General features: G+C 40.2%; 1 protein-coding gene across 2 annotated transcripts in view; it reads right to left on the bottom strand.

Annotated features, from left to right (window-relative positions):
* Positions 1-14,310, bottom strand: part of KDM3B (lysine demethylase 3B) — a 60,122-nt gene extending 45,812 nt beyond the window's left edge. The window contains exons 1-2 of one of the 2 annotated variants that reach the window (XM_007172224.2): positions 14,056-14,310; positions 1,677-1,844 (exon numbers count right to left, since the gene is read on the bottom strand). In XM_007172224.2, coding sequence (XP_007172286.2) covers positions 1,677-1,844; positions 14,056-14,247 — 360 coding nt within the window. In that variant the 5' untranslated portion in view covers positions 14,248-14,310. The remainder of the gene's footprint in view (positions 1-1,676; positions 1,845-14,055) is intronic. The other variant, XM_007172223.2, reaches the window with a different exon arrangement.
* Positions 14,311-16,343: the final 2,033 nt, after the last annotated feature.

The following is a 16,343-nucleotide window of genomic DNA, read 5'->3' as shown; positions in this document are numbered from 1 at the left end:
CCCACAAATATCCCCAGCTGACAGCCAGCAAGGAGACTGGAACTGAATTCTGCCATAAACATGGGAGGTTAGAAGAGGACCACCTACTATAGATGAGAACATAGCATTGCAAACAGCAATTTTTGCCTTGTAAGATTCTGAGCTAAGAAGTAGGACACAAAGTGTCTGTACTTCTAACTTACCCAACTAATAAATGGGTGTTAATTTAAAATGCTAAAAACAAAACAACGCCCCCCCCCACAAATAATCTGATTTAAAAATGGGCAAATCACCTGAATAGACATTTTTCCAAAGATAGATGAATGGCCAACAGGTACATGAAAAGGGGCTCAACTGCACTAATCATCAGGGAAATGCAAATCAAAACCACGATGAGTAATCACCTCACACCTATTAGAATGGCTATCATCAAAGACAAAGATGACAAGTGCTGGCAAGGATGTAGAAAGGGGGAACTCTTGTGCACCATCAGTGGGAATGTAAATTGGTGCAGCCACTATGGAAAACAGTATGGAGGTTCCCCCCAAAATTAAAAATAGAACTACCATATGATTCAACAACCCCACTTCTGGGTATTTATCCAAAGGAAATAAAATCATATCTTGAAGAGATATGTGCAACCCCATGTTCACTGCAGCAGCATTTACAATAGCGACGACATGGAAACAACCTAAGTGTCCGGTGATGGATGAATGGATAAAGAAAATGTGGTGTACACACACACACACACACGAATATTATACACAATGAAATATTATTGAGCCACAAAAAAGGAGGAAATCCTGCTATTTACAACAACAGCTGAATCTCCAGGGCATTATGCTAAGTGAAATAAGTCAGAGAAAGACAAATATGGTCTGATTTCAATTACATGTGGAATCCAAAACAACTGAAATCAGACACAGAGAATATACTGGTGGTTGCCAGGGGTGGAGGAAGTGAGGGAAATGGGTGAAGGTAGTCAAAGGATATAAACTGCAATAATAAGATGAGTAAGCTGTGGGGAGCTAATGTATAGCATGGTGACTATAGTTAATAATGCTGTACTGTATACTTGGAAGTTGCTAAGAGAGGAAATCTTAAAAGTTCTTACCACATATGTGTTGTGAGAAGCAAATTAGATAATATGTAGGAAAGTACTCTATACAACAGTGAGATTATTATACCTTATTGAGATTATTAAAGTGTTCTGCAAAGTTAAAAAAAAAAGTTCTTACCACATACACAAAAACCTATGTGAGACAATGGATGTGTTAATTAACTTTATTGTGACAATCATTTCACTATATATAAAAAATCATCACATTATACACAAACTTACACAATGTTATATATGTCAATTCTATCTCAAAAAAGCTGGAAAAAAATAAAATATGTTCTATGGAAGAAAAAGACTTTAAGGATTACAAACATTGTTTCATAACATAACTATGAGAAAAGAAAGGTAAAAAATTATTTAGAAACAAAGTATCAAATATTATCTAATATAAAAAGTATGGGAAGACACAGGAGAAAAGATCTCTCCCAATTTTTACTTTGGTAACTTCAGAATCAAAGTGTGTTAAGGACAAAGCACTGGGAGTTTTGGGAATTCTAAAGAGTTCAGCTATTGGGTAAATACCATATAGAATAGGAATAAAGCCCAAATATGTTCCTAGCCAATAAAAGTCACTCACCAGGGCCGGCCATTGTGCAATTGAGACTCGAGTGCCCTGGACAAGGACTGGGTCCTTCCGGGGTGCCCATACTAGAGACCCTTCCAGCAAAAGTACAATAACTTCTTCAGCATGAACTTTAACCCAGGAGTGTTGCTTCCAGCTACAGCCATCAAATTCTACAAAGATCTGGAAAAAGAGATAAAAAGCCATCTTGAGGTCACATTTGGAAAAATCCCACACTATAATATAAAAACAAACACAAACCCCCTGTTTTGAAAAACTGACTAGGTAAAATTCTACTAACTTGTTTTTAAGTTCTTTTAATGGATTTCAGTAAAAACCAATCTTACTTCAGAGCCAGGAAGTTGGTCTCATCCTCACTCTGAAAAGAGCGTACAGATTTAAGGGGGCGTGAGTTATCTACAGTTAGTAATTTCTAACCGTGATCCTACTGAGATTTACAACTCTTAGTTTCCAATTCACATCTAAGCACACTAGCTGGGGGCTTACTATGTATAAGGCACTATGCTAGGTTCAGGAATACAGAGGGGAATCTAGCACACCTCCTGGTCTCAAGGAGCTCACAGTCTAATAGGTAGGAAGAGAAATTTTTTATACTTCTACTGAAAATGACTGTGAACTTTAAAAATTAATTTTGAATAGGTTATATACACACAGTACAAAATTCAAAAGGATAAACAATTAAAAAAAAAAAACCTCCCAGTCCCAAGTGTGGATTTTTAAAGTACCACTGACTGCCAGGAGTGATCTCATATCTGCTAGCAGAGGCACACCGTTGTCACAACAATGCTTTGCTTCCTCCCAGAAAAGATACTCCACCTTTTCAGATATACTTAAGTAGAATCTGTAAAGAGTTTCTGAAAGCAATTCATATTAAATGAAACTACATTCTTCTAATAAATAGTATGCTTAGGTTTAACTTTTCCATATAAATTCTGACATCTGAGCATGTTCTACACAGCAATAAAAGCAAGACATATGCATATAGGTATCAATATTTAGAACAGATATGTCTAGTGCCTAAAATATAGCTGGTTACAAAATAAAGGCTAGAGTATTTATATCCCTCTTCATTTTCAAAGGATTTTAGTTGGCTTTTGGGAAACATATACAATAAGATGATAAAATATAAATTAAAAAACCAGGGCTAAGCAAACTACAACAGGAAGTCACTATCAAAGTGTAAAAAGAGGGAAAACTTAAGCAGGCAATAAGGATCTATACAGCTGTATGACTGAGTGACATATGATGAATGATTGATTGATTGATTGACTGACTTGGCTCTGAGCTTCCTAAAGGCCAATCTGAAAATGGAGAGGTCAGTGGCATATTCATCACTGGCAAAAAGTAAAACACAAACCAGTTTCTCAGGGAAGCAACACTTTTCCAATTACTTGGCTCTACAAGAAATTTCTCACATGACACTTCCTAAGGCAGCAATGAGTGATGTAGGACAATATCAGAATCCCCACAGCAGTCATTCTCAACTAGGAATCACAGAGTTACCAGGAATATCTTAAGTACTAAGGGTACTAAGCAGTTCCTGTAGACTAAATACTAGAGGTCTGGTACATGTGTCACCATTATTTTTCAAATATATGTAGATCATATAATGAATAAAGTTCAAATCCATTAAAATTGTTACTGAAGTCACAACAACTTTTGTCAGTATATTAGTTCCCATCCAGTCAAGCTAAAAATTAGAGTTACAACTATATGAAAATTTACGGTACTTATACTTGAAAAGTGTGGAACCACTCAGTAGCCTAGCATTAGGCTTAATCTCTTCACAGGTAATAAATACTTGTGAATTGAAGTGCACTGCTGGAAAAGCTATTCCAGAAATTAAATTCATTATACAAAGCTCCAGTTTTATTATTTATATTATACCAATATTTTATTATTTATAATATAACAAGTAACCTTCACTTCTACTTAAAAAAAAAATGATGGGAAAATAAGGCTCAGAAAGGGGAAGCATGATTTTACTGCAATACCTTTAACATGTGAACAGGAAATAACATTAAACTGCAATACATTTAACATATGAATGGGCTCACTCATATATTCACATATGTTCTAGGGGAATCAAAAACAACTTTAAGTAACTTGCTGATAACTGGAAAAAGATGTATTCAAACTTACATTTAAGTGCAGACTCAGGCACCAGGAAAGGTAGTAATGGACAGAGCTTGGGGATTATGTTCCGGGAGGCTTGGATTTCAGTCTTAGCCCCACCCTCTACTAATCGCAAAACTTGAGCAAATCACTCTCCCCTCCTCAAGTCTTGGTTTCCTCCCTTGTGATAAGACACACCTGTCTTACTTACCCTCAGACTGGTTGTGAAGATTAAATAAAGTAATGGATTCAAAAGCACTTTGGTCAACTGCAAAGCACTACTTGGGCAATAACATGCCATAAGATAAACAGAAATAAAATAAAGTATAGGGGGTGTTCAGAGGCAGGAGAGATCACTTCAGGTGTGCAAAGGGACTGATACAGGCTGAGGTTAAAAAAAAAAAAAAAAGTCCCAGTCAAATTCTAGGATGGCCAGGAGCTATAGCACACTGGGGAAGGAATGGGAAATGAGACTAAAAAGACTGAGTCGACGTGGAAGACCCCGAATACTGGGATAAAATTTGGGTTCATCCAGCTGCCAATGGGAGACGTGTTTATGTGTGTGTGGGTGTGTATATGTGCAATTGCCATTAAAAGGTTTCTGATCGAGGTCAAAATTGAACAAAACAGTTGGTTTTAGGACAACTCAGCTACTCAGTGGATGTAGATGCTTTAGAGTTGGGGGTGGGATGGGGAACAGGGGGTGTTCTTACATGATCTAGAGTGGGAGCAGTGAGACTAGGAAGGAAGTTACTAGTGCTCGTGAGAATCGATGAGTCCTATCATCAAGCATGATGACTGGCTGGATATAAGGGTAAGGGAAAATTCAAAAATGACCTGGACTTTGAACCCGAGACTAGGAGAACAGTGGTCCCATTACTGTTCAGTGGTGCCATAACTGATGTCTGGAGGAGGCAATGGCTGAAGGACAGACAAGACCTTGCAAGCCATGAAAAGGAGCAGAGACTGTTGAAGCCCCAGGCGGAGTCTGACCCTGAGTGACACAGTACTCTACTGGGCATCACTTAGAAAACCGGAGGTTGAGGCTCCACGGTGCCTGACAGCTAGGTGCCATGCTATAGTTCTAATCCGCCAACCACTTTAAAAATCAACATACGAGTCACAAAATTCTAAGTCATACCAACACACAGATATAGGAACACACTAAAAGAAATCACTGTACTAAAGCTGTAACGATTTTAATTCTTCGTAGATAAGAACTTGAACATTTAAAAAGTTAATATTCAGGAATCCTATCATCACACATCTGAAAACACCATGGAAAAGCTGAAATATTTGAAAGTAATATTTCACCTAATTTAAGGGCAATTATTTCCTAACCTGCCTGGGCAAAGGAATAAAGTGTTGAACTTGACAACCACAGTGCTATATGTTCTAGGATCAAGCAACAGCTCTAAGCTAATAATACGAATATGTTTTGAGAGCAATATGGAATGTGGATATATGTAAACATGTTCTACCAGCATTAAGGCTTGTTTCTGGCCCTAGCACCGTGCTTCACTTCCTAGCTAGAGATGGAAGGAGTTAGAACATATAAGGTGAAGAATCATTTCAGGTCAAAGCACACAGAACATGAACTCTTAAAATGGTAGTGGCCAGGTCACAGGACAGAAAGAAGGGATATAAACTAACAAAAATCAATGGTGGCTGTTGGACTGAGTTAGAGACGGCCAAGGCAGGTTGATAATCTGGACAGAACAGAACTAAAACACTTTGAGTTGATTTTTTTTAAGTCTTTTAAAAATTTCTACTATTAGAGTAAAAGCAGCAAATAGTACTATACATTGTACAGCTAGAACCCAAGGACTAGATGTGTAAAATATTTCCTTAGTTAAGAAGAGTTAGTGGTAAAACTCCTGCTTTCATTTCAAAATCTCTTTCATGGTCTATATGTGATGTACATTCATTTGAGTGACATTAAAACGAAATAAAATTTTTTAAAAAATCAAATAAGTTAACCTAAGTTTGAAAAAAATCAAATGATAGTAATCTGAGTAATATAGACCTTCATGTTTATCACGTAATCATGTAATAATCAGTTTGGATTCTGGTTCTCCCTAAGGCCATTCTTACTACAATTAATAAAATTATTCATTTATTCACTCACTCAACAAAAATAGACAGAACGCCTCAAAAATATAGGTGTGTGCGCGCATGTACAGCACTTGCCAGGGCTAAGAGTATCAAGGTGAATAAGGAAGCACTCGGCAGGAGGGAATCAAACCCTAGATGAGCCAACAGAAAGGTACAGAAATTATTACAGAGTTATGTAATAAGGGCAATAATAAAGACTGAACATGCTAGAGAAGGCGTCTGCCATGGTAAACTAGAAAGGTTTCACAGAAGAGGTTGTAGTATACAAGCTGTATCTCAAAGGACAAACTATATTCTTCTGGCAGAGAAGGGAGAGAAAGACTTTCCAGCAGGTGCAAAGGCAGAGAAACTAAGAGCAGATTGAGTGTTCTAGAGAAGGATTAGGATAGGAGAGGTAATAGTATTTTAGCCTTATCAGTAAATGTTCCTTCTTTTTTGTTTTTAAACATATTATTTATATAATAACTTTTTTTTTTTTTTAAAGGAAAGAATTAACTTTGGGATCAGGTTGGAAGGGAACTCATAGAGGCAAGAAACTGGAGGCAGGGAGACCAATTATAAAGTGATAAAAACCCAGGTAAAAGATGTAAAAGGCCTAAACCAATAAGACTGTGTAAATGAAAAACATATTTGAGAAATTAGAGATAAAAATAACAGGATATGGTGATGATTGTGAGAGGGTAAGGAAAATGGAAGACTAACTTCCAAGATTCCCAAATTTTCTTTTCCAGTTTTTCTAACTACATTCCAAACAAAATATGAACTCTGTTACAAATGATATTACAAAACTGGGATATCTTGACAGCCACAGTGGGGAATGATGCATGTCTAGAACACTGCTGTTTTCAAGCAAAAAATAATTTTCTCTCTATGGTTCCTTTGATCAAGAGAGAGATTTCTAACAATTACTCCCATTTTTTCCCCTACTTTCTAACAACCTCAATAAATAAAATGTTAAGTACTTGAGTACCACAGGAATAACCTGAATAAAAACTCAAGCATATAGATATATATGGGTAGAGGAATCACAAAGATCTGGATTTGCATCCCAACATCCCTTACCTGTGTAACTGGGAGCAGGTTACTTTAGCCTCTTTGAGCCTTACTTCCTTTGCCTATTAATACGGACAGTAAGTACCTCAAAGAATTACGGCAGGATTAAATGAAATAACGTAAAATGCCTAGCAGATCTTGGGCTCCTGATAAACATGCATTCCGTACGCAAACTCATACTACTGGTCAGAATATAAACTGGTATGACTTAAAAGAAAAAAAAAATTGTCATATATCAAGAATCTTAAATATGTGTATATTCTGTGTTTCCATAATACCACTCCTGGCAATAATCCTAGGAAATGACCTGAAAACAGAAAGGGCTTTATTCACAAAAATGGTCATCAATGAATTATTAATAAAGCCTAAAATCTGAAACAATTTCAATATCCAATGAAAGAAGAACAGTTAAATAAATTATCCAGGTTAAATAAATTACAAGATTTTCTTAGAGAGAATTTATTGCTTCCCTTTCAGGTACGAAAGCACCTGAAGCACATGTTATCTGTGGAAAATACAGAAAAGCACAAAGAAAATTAAAATCACCTATAATACAAAAGTTTTTGGTAATACAGGAAAATAATTGTCACATTAAGTGAAAAGCAAAACTCAAAACTGAAAATACAGGGCTTCCCTGGTGGCGCAGTGGTTGAGAATTTGCCTGCCAATGCGGGGGACACGGGTTCGAGCCCTGGTCTGGGAGGATCCCACATGCCGCGGAGCAACTAAGCCCGTGTGCCACAATTACTGAGCTTGCGCGTCTGGAGGCTGTGCTCCGCAACAAGAGAGGCTGCGATAATGAGAGGCCCGCGCATCGCGATGAAGAGTGGCCCCCACTTGCCGCAACTAGAGGAAGACCTCGCACAGAAACGAAGACCCAACGCAGCCATAAATAAATAAATAAATAAATAAATAAATAAACAAACCCAAAGTTAAAAAAAAAAAAACAAAGCTGAAAATACAGTATGAATTCAACTTTTAGCAATTCTACAAAAAGATTAGAATATGTATCAAAACATAGCAGTTTTTTAATGGGTTATGACACTATAGGGGCTATTTTTTTTTACTTATATTTTTATTAAATAATTTCTACATTTTGTATACTAGGCGTGTATTACTTGAGAATCAGAAAAACAAAACATCTAATGCTTCTAATCCAGCAACTCAGATGTAAATCACAAAAACCAATGGACAATGTACTTTGGATGGGGGTCCCAAATATAAATCCAAACATGTAAAGAAAAAAATTAGTAGTGAGTCAATATCAGTAAAAATATATAAAAGAAAAAATCTTAAAGATCAAGTATAAATACCTTATAACAGGGGGCCACAGAGTAGAAAATCCATAATAAATCAGAAGTGAAAGTTAACCTAATACTGGCTTCTAAATATGCTATTTCTTAAGATAAGGTGGTCAGAGAAGGATTGTAAAATAATAGTAAAAAATGCATGTGTTCCCTGTTCTTGATGAACTTAGAATCTAGTAGGGGAGATAAGCTATATACCTTGTTATGTATCTATATCAAGAAAAACTGTGATAAATATTCCAAAAGAGGTATCCACAAAGTGATAAAGGAGCAAAGCAAAAAACACTCTGGGGATTTAGAAAGGCTTTAAAGAGGTGAAATAACCTAGAATGGACAGGCTTTCTTTTCTCTTTATAGGATTTCAATGGATGACAAAATCAAAAGCAAAGGGTAAAGGGGGAATAAAACAATGGAAGCCAGAAAGTACTAGGAAAGCAGAGGATCACCGAATCAGGACTGCTTGCTGTAAATATTCTTTTGGCAACACCCTACTTTCCTTGTCTGATTCTTTGCATGACAAGGATCTGTCTTATCTGTAATTTGGTCTCTTGAGGAGACCAGGAGGGGGTTCTGTGCAGATCTCTGGATAGGTTTATCTCCCACTGTAGATTAATAACCTTACATGTGGATTTACAAATCAGTCTCCAGAGTTTGGTTAGTGGGAATCAGTCCCCTAGAGCCTGATTACCTGTGAAGTCACACAAAAAACCCCCAGAACTCCTGCCTTTGTAAAACTGAGAGAGATAGCTGTATGAGTCACTACTAAACAATCAGGCAGGTTTTACCCAACTACAGAACAAGGGTAAAAGATACTTTGGCAGTAGGGATAGTGGGGTGAGGAGGGCTTAAAAACCACCAACCTGTCAAAGGCAGCGGGAAAACTGAGAAGCAGCAACAGGTGTTGTGTCCCCCAAGCCTTGTGGAAGCAAAGCCTACAGGAACCCATTCCAGCTGTTGTTGAGAAAATCACTAACAGAAAACACCATGTTACTTACAGGAGCAACGAAGCCCATGCGCCACAACTACTGAGCCCGTGTGCCGCAACTACTGAAGCCCTCGCGCCTAGAGCCTGTGCTCCCCAACAAGAGATGCCATCGCAACGAGAAGCAGAGTGCAGGTGAAAAGTGTGAGTAGAGGGCCTCACACTTAAACGTTATATATTCTTTTGTACAATCTCATTTTTATTTAAAGTTCTCTAATCCGCACACTGATCCACAAAACATATTCTATTGACTTTAATAAACAGCATATGATACTATAATATTATTCAGATTTTTATTTAATTTTGGAATTATAAGCAAGAAAAGGACACTTAAGGATAATCATTAAAAGCCATAATTTCCTGTTTCAATTAGGGCTTAAATTCTGTGTTTGAACACAGGTTGAGAATAAATTATATTGGACTGTACACTGGAAACCTGACTATAATTATTACATTATATAGAAACAAAGTAGAGAGGTATTTTAAAGTCCACCTAATCTGAAACAAAGAGGGAACATTGGAGGAGGAGGTTAAAAAAAAAAAAAAAGGCGGGTAGACTTCCACTCCTCTTGGAAGACTCCCAGATGGAAGAAACACGGTACTAGCCCAGACGCTGCCACAATTATTACATTATCTCAAATCAAAGAAAAGGAGTATTTTAGAGACCACCTTTCCCCCAGATGAAGATAAAAGATTAAGGGATTAAAAAAATTAAGGCAGATATGCTTTTACTCCTGTTGCAAGTTCTGGACAGCTGAGATAGGTAAGATACACATTCAAAACAAATCAGTGCTACTAAAAGCATCATTTAATTCTATCATACAGAAAGAAAAGGATGGTTTATTTAATAAAATTGGTGCTGCCCCAATTGGTTACTACCCCGTAGGAAAAGTTCGATTGTCCATCACACATGCCACTTACAAAAATATTCCAGATGGACCAAAGATCTAAAGGTAAAAATAAATGAAACATTAGAAAGAAAAGCTGAAAAATATTTATATAGGCTCAAGGTGGCAGGGGGAGGTCCTCTTCCCAAGCAATTAAACCCTTCTTAGAAGCCATTTAGAAAGGTCTAAGAGATCTGATGATACAAACATTTTATTTTTCTGTGCAGCAAAGCAACCCAGAAATAGTTAAAAGACAAATGAGAGAAAATACACACTTGACAGGTAAAGGGGTTAATGTGCCAAATATGCACAGAACTTGTACAGAATAAGACAACTTCTTGTACAGAATAAGAAAACTTCCATTTTTTCAAATACGCAAAAGGTTGGCATAAATAACTCATAAAAAATGTAAGAGGCCAATAAACATAGAAAAAGATCAGTAGTCATGAAATGCTAGATACTATTTTTCACCCATCAGATTGCCAAAAACAACAAAGACCAATGACACCAGTGATGGCAAGGATGAAGGGAAACAAGCATTGCCTGAATGCTGGTGGGAGTATGAAAAGCTAAAATCTCATAGGAAAATAACCTGGCATTAACTAATAAAATAAAAATATATACATGTACTCCTTAACCCAACAATCCTGGATAGCTAAACTACAGAAATAAAACCATGATTACACAAAGATATATGTACAAGTATATTAACTGCAGCATTGTTTGTAAGCGCCCCAAATTTTAAAATACCTTGAATGCCCATCATAAAGGGTACGTCCATTCTATGGAATATAATGTAGTTATCTAAAAGGATGAGTAAGAGCTACAGGTACTGATGCCCATGGTCTAATGTTAAATGGAAAAAAGAAAAGCAGGCTACAGATATTATGCAGTATGATACCATTTGCTGAAAAAAAAAAAAGCAACCTTTTGTATAGAGATAAATGTTTTCATATTTTTTGTACCAGTATTGAGAAAGGCGCACAAGGCTTCTTTGATAAGTGGAAGCTGGTAAAGGATGGAGATTGTTGGCTTTCCCGTGTTTATGCTTGGCTGTTTGACATTCTGCAAAATGCAAGTTTTGCTTTTATAACAAAAAAAGAAAAATCCACTATTTTTGGTTTGTGTGTTTATTTACCATACGTATATATGTGAAGGTCCCAAGGTCTCTGCCACTTACATGGACCAATAATGAACCAGAAACACAAGGAGGACACAGAGTTAGAAAAGAAGTTAGAGGTAAAGGCATAAAAATCCATTAAACTAATTTTGCAACTAGACTTTTTTTTTCCCCACATAACAGGCCTATTTTGAAATACAAATAAAGCTACTATTCCATGAGGGGGAAAAAAGCTGTTTATCTACTTAATCTAAAAATCTCAGTAGTTATTTGTCAGCATAGCTTTGGTGAGGAAGATGCCCACCTAACAAACCCTTTTCAACAAAACTCTTGATCAACAAGATCCTGACTTATGGCTTTGGAACTGTTTTCCAAAAAAAAAAAAAAGGGTTCATTAATGGATCAGGACTACATTTTGAAAGATTTCTGGATCAAAAAGTATTTAGAAAGAGGATATTAATGGAGGTTTAAGTTGCAAAGTGTTTTCAATCACTTCAAAAACTCATTCATTCAACCCTCAATTACTCATCCTTAACAGGGGGCGCCCTGCCATGCATTACTCAAAACTAAGCATGCCTGAAAACATCTTAAACATAACTGAATGAAAATCTGCCCAATCACAGGCCAGCTGCTTGCAAACTCCACCCTTGAGTACAGGAAGAACACTTTTGATTGGAAGACAGTTGTGTTTACTACGGGTGTGTGGTGCAAACTGGAAAGGCCCACATGCCTAGGGTCCAAAGGAAATCTCTTTAATGAAAAAGGAAAACAAACGGCCAGTTCTGATCCTATATTAATTATTGTCATTAACAGAACCTCATCATCACAACAGCAATTCTTGAGCAATTTTGCAAGATGGTAAAAAATTTTAAACGCTCTGAGTTTTGTTGTGGCTGTTTTCTTACCGATGTCCCTTGATTATACACACAAGACAAGTGTAAGAGTATTCTTAAAACCAAAACTGCCTTTGTTTTTATATGCATAAAGCTCTATGCAAGACCTCAACACAGTTGTGATATACACTTTGCTTTAATTTTCAAGAATCACTGCAACTTTTTACTTGGTTTGAGAAACCAATTCCAAGGGCAGTGGTAGAACTACTCAGTATTTAGTTTAGTAGGTGTCCAGCATCTCAGTGAGCTTCAAAAACCTCTGCCCTTAGGGAGCCCAGCAAACAACAAAGTGAATGGGTAGCCATTTCAGGTGCAGAGCTCATTAGCAATTCATCTGATGGAGGAAACAACTAGAACATAAAACTTTGACTGAAACGCTAGGACAGACTAAGCCTTTGGTCAAAATATGCATATAATGGTGGATCTTAAGTTTTGCATTTAAGGGGGTAAATTACTGGATCTGAGAGGGACACCTCTCTCCTGTCCAAGCCTAAAAAGCAATCTTCTAAAGAAAGCCTAAAGGAATTTAAATCCAAATCCTCCTTCTTAATCATCGTCCTCACCCCACTATATTCCTGTTATCTCTACAAATTCGCCCCACTGAAGCCTAATAAATGTCCAAGCAGCCTTTTTCTTATAGAGCATGGAGAAAGATCAAAGTGAACGAACTCAAGTAGCAGAAGCCTAAGCCAGCCACAAGCAAAACAACCCATAAAGCTTGCGTATCAGGAAGAAAAAAAAAAAGCCTAACACCACTGATCAAAAGGTAGAAAAACGAGTATCAGAAACCTGCAATATTAATATCAAATCTTACGAGTTCCCGTTTACAGCGAATAAAATATCTGCAGAAGCAAGTTCATCAAGAAAATTTTCCTTCTGCCTGAACATCTATAACAATCCAAAAGAATCCCCCTATTTTTCACAGCCTTATCTCAACAGAGAAGCTAGGGCCGTTATCAGAATGAGGAACTAGAGAGGTTTGCCAAAGCTCAAAGGCAGTATTTTGCCGCCACCTTAACAAAAATAACACATCATGATCCCGAATGCTAGTTAAGTTCTATTACTGAACAACTTTAATCACAAAATACACCAAGACAAGTACTCAAAAGCGGCCGAGCCCCAACACAAAGTTTCAAAACAAAACCTCTCCCAAGGTTTGGGGGAGTAGCCCAGCTACGAGCAAAAAAGCACCACCCAACAGCCCCATTCGGCTGCCAAGACAGATCTCAAACTTATCAAAAACAGCTACAACGGCAGCTCCTGTCACCCAAAAGCGCAGAGAGAGGAGCCTGAAGAGAATCCTGAGAGCTGGCCTTTCTGGAGGCCGCCAGGCCGAGCCCGGCTCAGACAAGGAGGAAGTAACTGCCAGCTAAAACAGCCCCGAGCAGCTCCAACTGCAGCCTCTCTGTTTCCTACAAGTGCCCACATTCCCGCCCCACTCGGGGCTCCAGGAAGAAGGGAACAGGGCGCAGGTCTCCCGAGAGAGGCTGGGGACTATAGGTCCGCGTCTTCAAGGAGGCAACGGCAGCACCGGCCGAACTCTGAGGGGCCCGGGAGCCCAGGGTGCGAGAGCCTGCTCCGAAGGCGTGTTTGGTGGGAGGGGGAGGGGGGGCGGAAAACACTGAGAAAGGGGTCGCTCAGGAGGCGGGGCCTGCCGGGCGGAGGCAGTAGCTCCTAGTGCCCCGGCCGCCCCCCGGGGTAAACCGGGGCGCGAACCCCGACGCGGAAGCCATGCTGGCCAGAGCTCGGGGTGCTGAGATGCCGGCGCGGGGCGCTGAGGAAGTCTGGGGGCGCGGAACTGGGTCACCCCCATCCCACCGCCCCCTCACAAAGGCCCCCGGGGAGGCCGCCCGCAGGCCGTGCAACCCCGGCCTCGAGTGCCCGCCTCGGCCGCCACTCACCGCTAAGTCCTGGGGCACCGCCCCGCTCATGGCCCGCACCGTGCCGGCCCGCCAGGCCCGAGTGCGCAGCGCAGGCCCCGGATCTCCGCCCGCCGCCGCCGCCGCGGGGACCGAGGCCGAGGACGAGGCCGCGGTGTCCGCGAACAGAAGCAGCAGCCGCTTGCCCACCGGGGAGGCCGCCGCGTCCGCCATCGCCAGGGCCGGCCAGACCCGCGCTCCCGCCCGCCGCCTCCCACCACCTCCGCCGCCGAGCTCCCGATCCGCCCGCAAGGCCTCCCTCCGCACCACCCGCGGCCGCGGCTCCCCCCCACCCCCCCCAACAGCCACCACCAACCACCGGCGCCGCGCAGCGCCCCTCGTGGCCGGGAGCGGAGCCGCAACCCGGCCCCCGCACAGCGCCCCCCGCGCTCCGGAGCGGGACGGCAGCTCTGGGCCCCTCGCAGCGCTCCGCCCCAACCTCCCCGGGGCCTGCAGTGCCCCCTGCGGCAGGGAGGGGAATTGCAGTTTCGGCCGGGGTGGGGAAGTGGGCGGGTCCTTCAGTCCCCCGTGGCACCATCCTGGTGCCATATTTCCTTCAGGGGGGCCCCTTTATCTGAGAAGGCTTTGGCTTACCCTCCTCGGACACCTAAGACTTTTACTGGGCTGGGGGCCTGAGGGGCAAATTACCTAGAGAGTTGATATTTTGAGCTAAAAAGTTAGTGCCCCAATACCCCATTGATTTCCGAACCTGAAAATAGGCATTACCCCTCCTGTCATTATCTTTTAGGAAACTTTCTTCCCATTGGTCCATGGGACACAATTATCTTTCTTCTCACTGGTCCATAACATGGTACCATCCCATTCTATATTACCAATACTTCATAGGTTCCTTTCCAATTGACCAATGTGTTACACACCCATTGTATGTAATAATGCCACCCTTTACATTGGCTGAAGGCCAGCATGCTTCCAACATCTCAGTATTTTGACATAACCCCATGGAGCTTCTTCCCCTTCCAAATCAGCCAACGTTATTAAGTCCAGGTGTTTCTCAATTCAACTTTCAGGGGAATTGGAAAGAGACCAGAAGTATATACATCTTACCATGGAAGTAGTGGGGCTGGGGACAAAGAAAACCTCACCACTCCTATCTGAATTCACAGGCATGGAAGATTGATACTCCTGTTAGAAAAGGGGCTGTAGAGAAGGGGAGATACAGAGATCTTTTTGCCTAGGCAATGAGAAACCTAAGTCATTAATGTTGGTCATTTAGAGACTAGTACAAGTTCCATGGCCTTATGGATTGCAGAGCATATGTGGAAACAGATATAAACCAGAAAAAGGTCCAGTATTAATGAATGATTACTACCGTAAAAGTGCCCATTTTTTTCAGTGATCTGACCTACAGACAGTTAAGAGCAGTAGAGTTCTTTCAAGACTTATGTGCCTACCCAGAAATTTGTCCATAGCCTTCTTTACCCTTGACCTACTTGTCTTCTAGCAAAAGTTGGGGGCAATAGGGAGGTACCAATTATTGACTTCAGTCAAAGTACAACATCCAGGGAAGTCACTCTAGAACTAACCCTGTGGAGCACCAAGGAAACATTTCCTTGGACTTTTTTTTCTCTCTATTCATTATAACTTCCATTTCCCATAGCCAACCTGAGGACTGACTCAATGTTTTTCTGCACCAAGAGACACCTCTTAAAGCACACGGCCCAAAAATTGTAGTTAGTAGGAGGGAAACAGGGGTGAATCCATACATGATCTAGCTGCCTTGCAGCTTTTCCATTAAAATTCACTGCTGGGATTTTCTCCCACATGGAGCTCTAATTACTGTCCCACTGTCCAAAGCTGGCTTCTCATAGCACTGACACAGAAATGTGCCTAAGCCCAGGGATGGGAAGGCAAAGGTAAAAAAATTAATTCAACAAATATGGCAGATACTTTTCATATGCCAGTAACTTTTCAAAGTGTTGGGACACAACACTGAATAAAACAAAACCTTTGCCCTCATGAAGTTTATATTCTTTCCTATACTTCAGGAATGGAAAATAAAATCACACTTGCCTTCACAGAAAATAAACAGTAGAAAAACCCAACAAAAAAACTGAACAGAAAGGAAAAAATGGAGAGGGAAGTAATTTTAGATGTTCAGGCTTTACTCCTGCTCAAACAGTAGGCGAAACAAAACAGCAGTCCTGAAGAAAGAACGAACCTATAATTCTGAGATTCTTTAACCACATGCTGTTGCCCTACCCCCTCAAAGCCCTTCTTCCTTTGTTTCCAGGGCAGGTGACAACTCCCAC

This window comes from Balaenoptera acutorostrata, chromosome 2 (assembly GCF_949987535.1).
Source record: "Balaenoptera acutorostrata chromosome 2, mBalAcu1.1, whole genome shotgun sequence".
Taxonomy (NCBI): domain Eukaryota; kingdom Metazoa; phylum Chordata; class Mammalia; order Artiodactyla; family Balaenopteridae; genus Balaenoptera; species Balaenoptera acutorostrata.
Note: the sequence above shows the minus strand (reverse complement) of the source record. Positions and strands in the feature narration are given on the sequence as shown.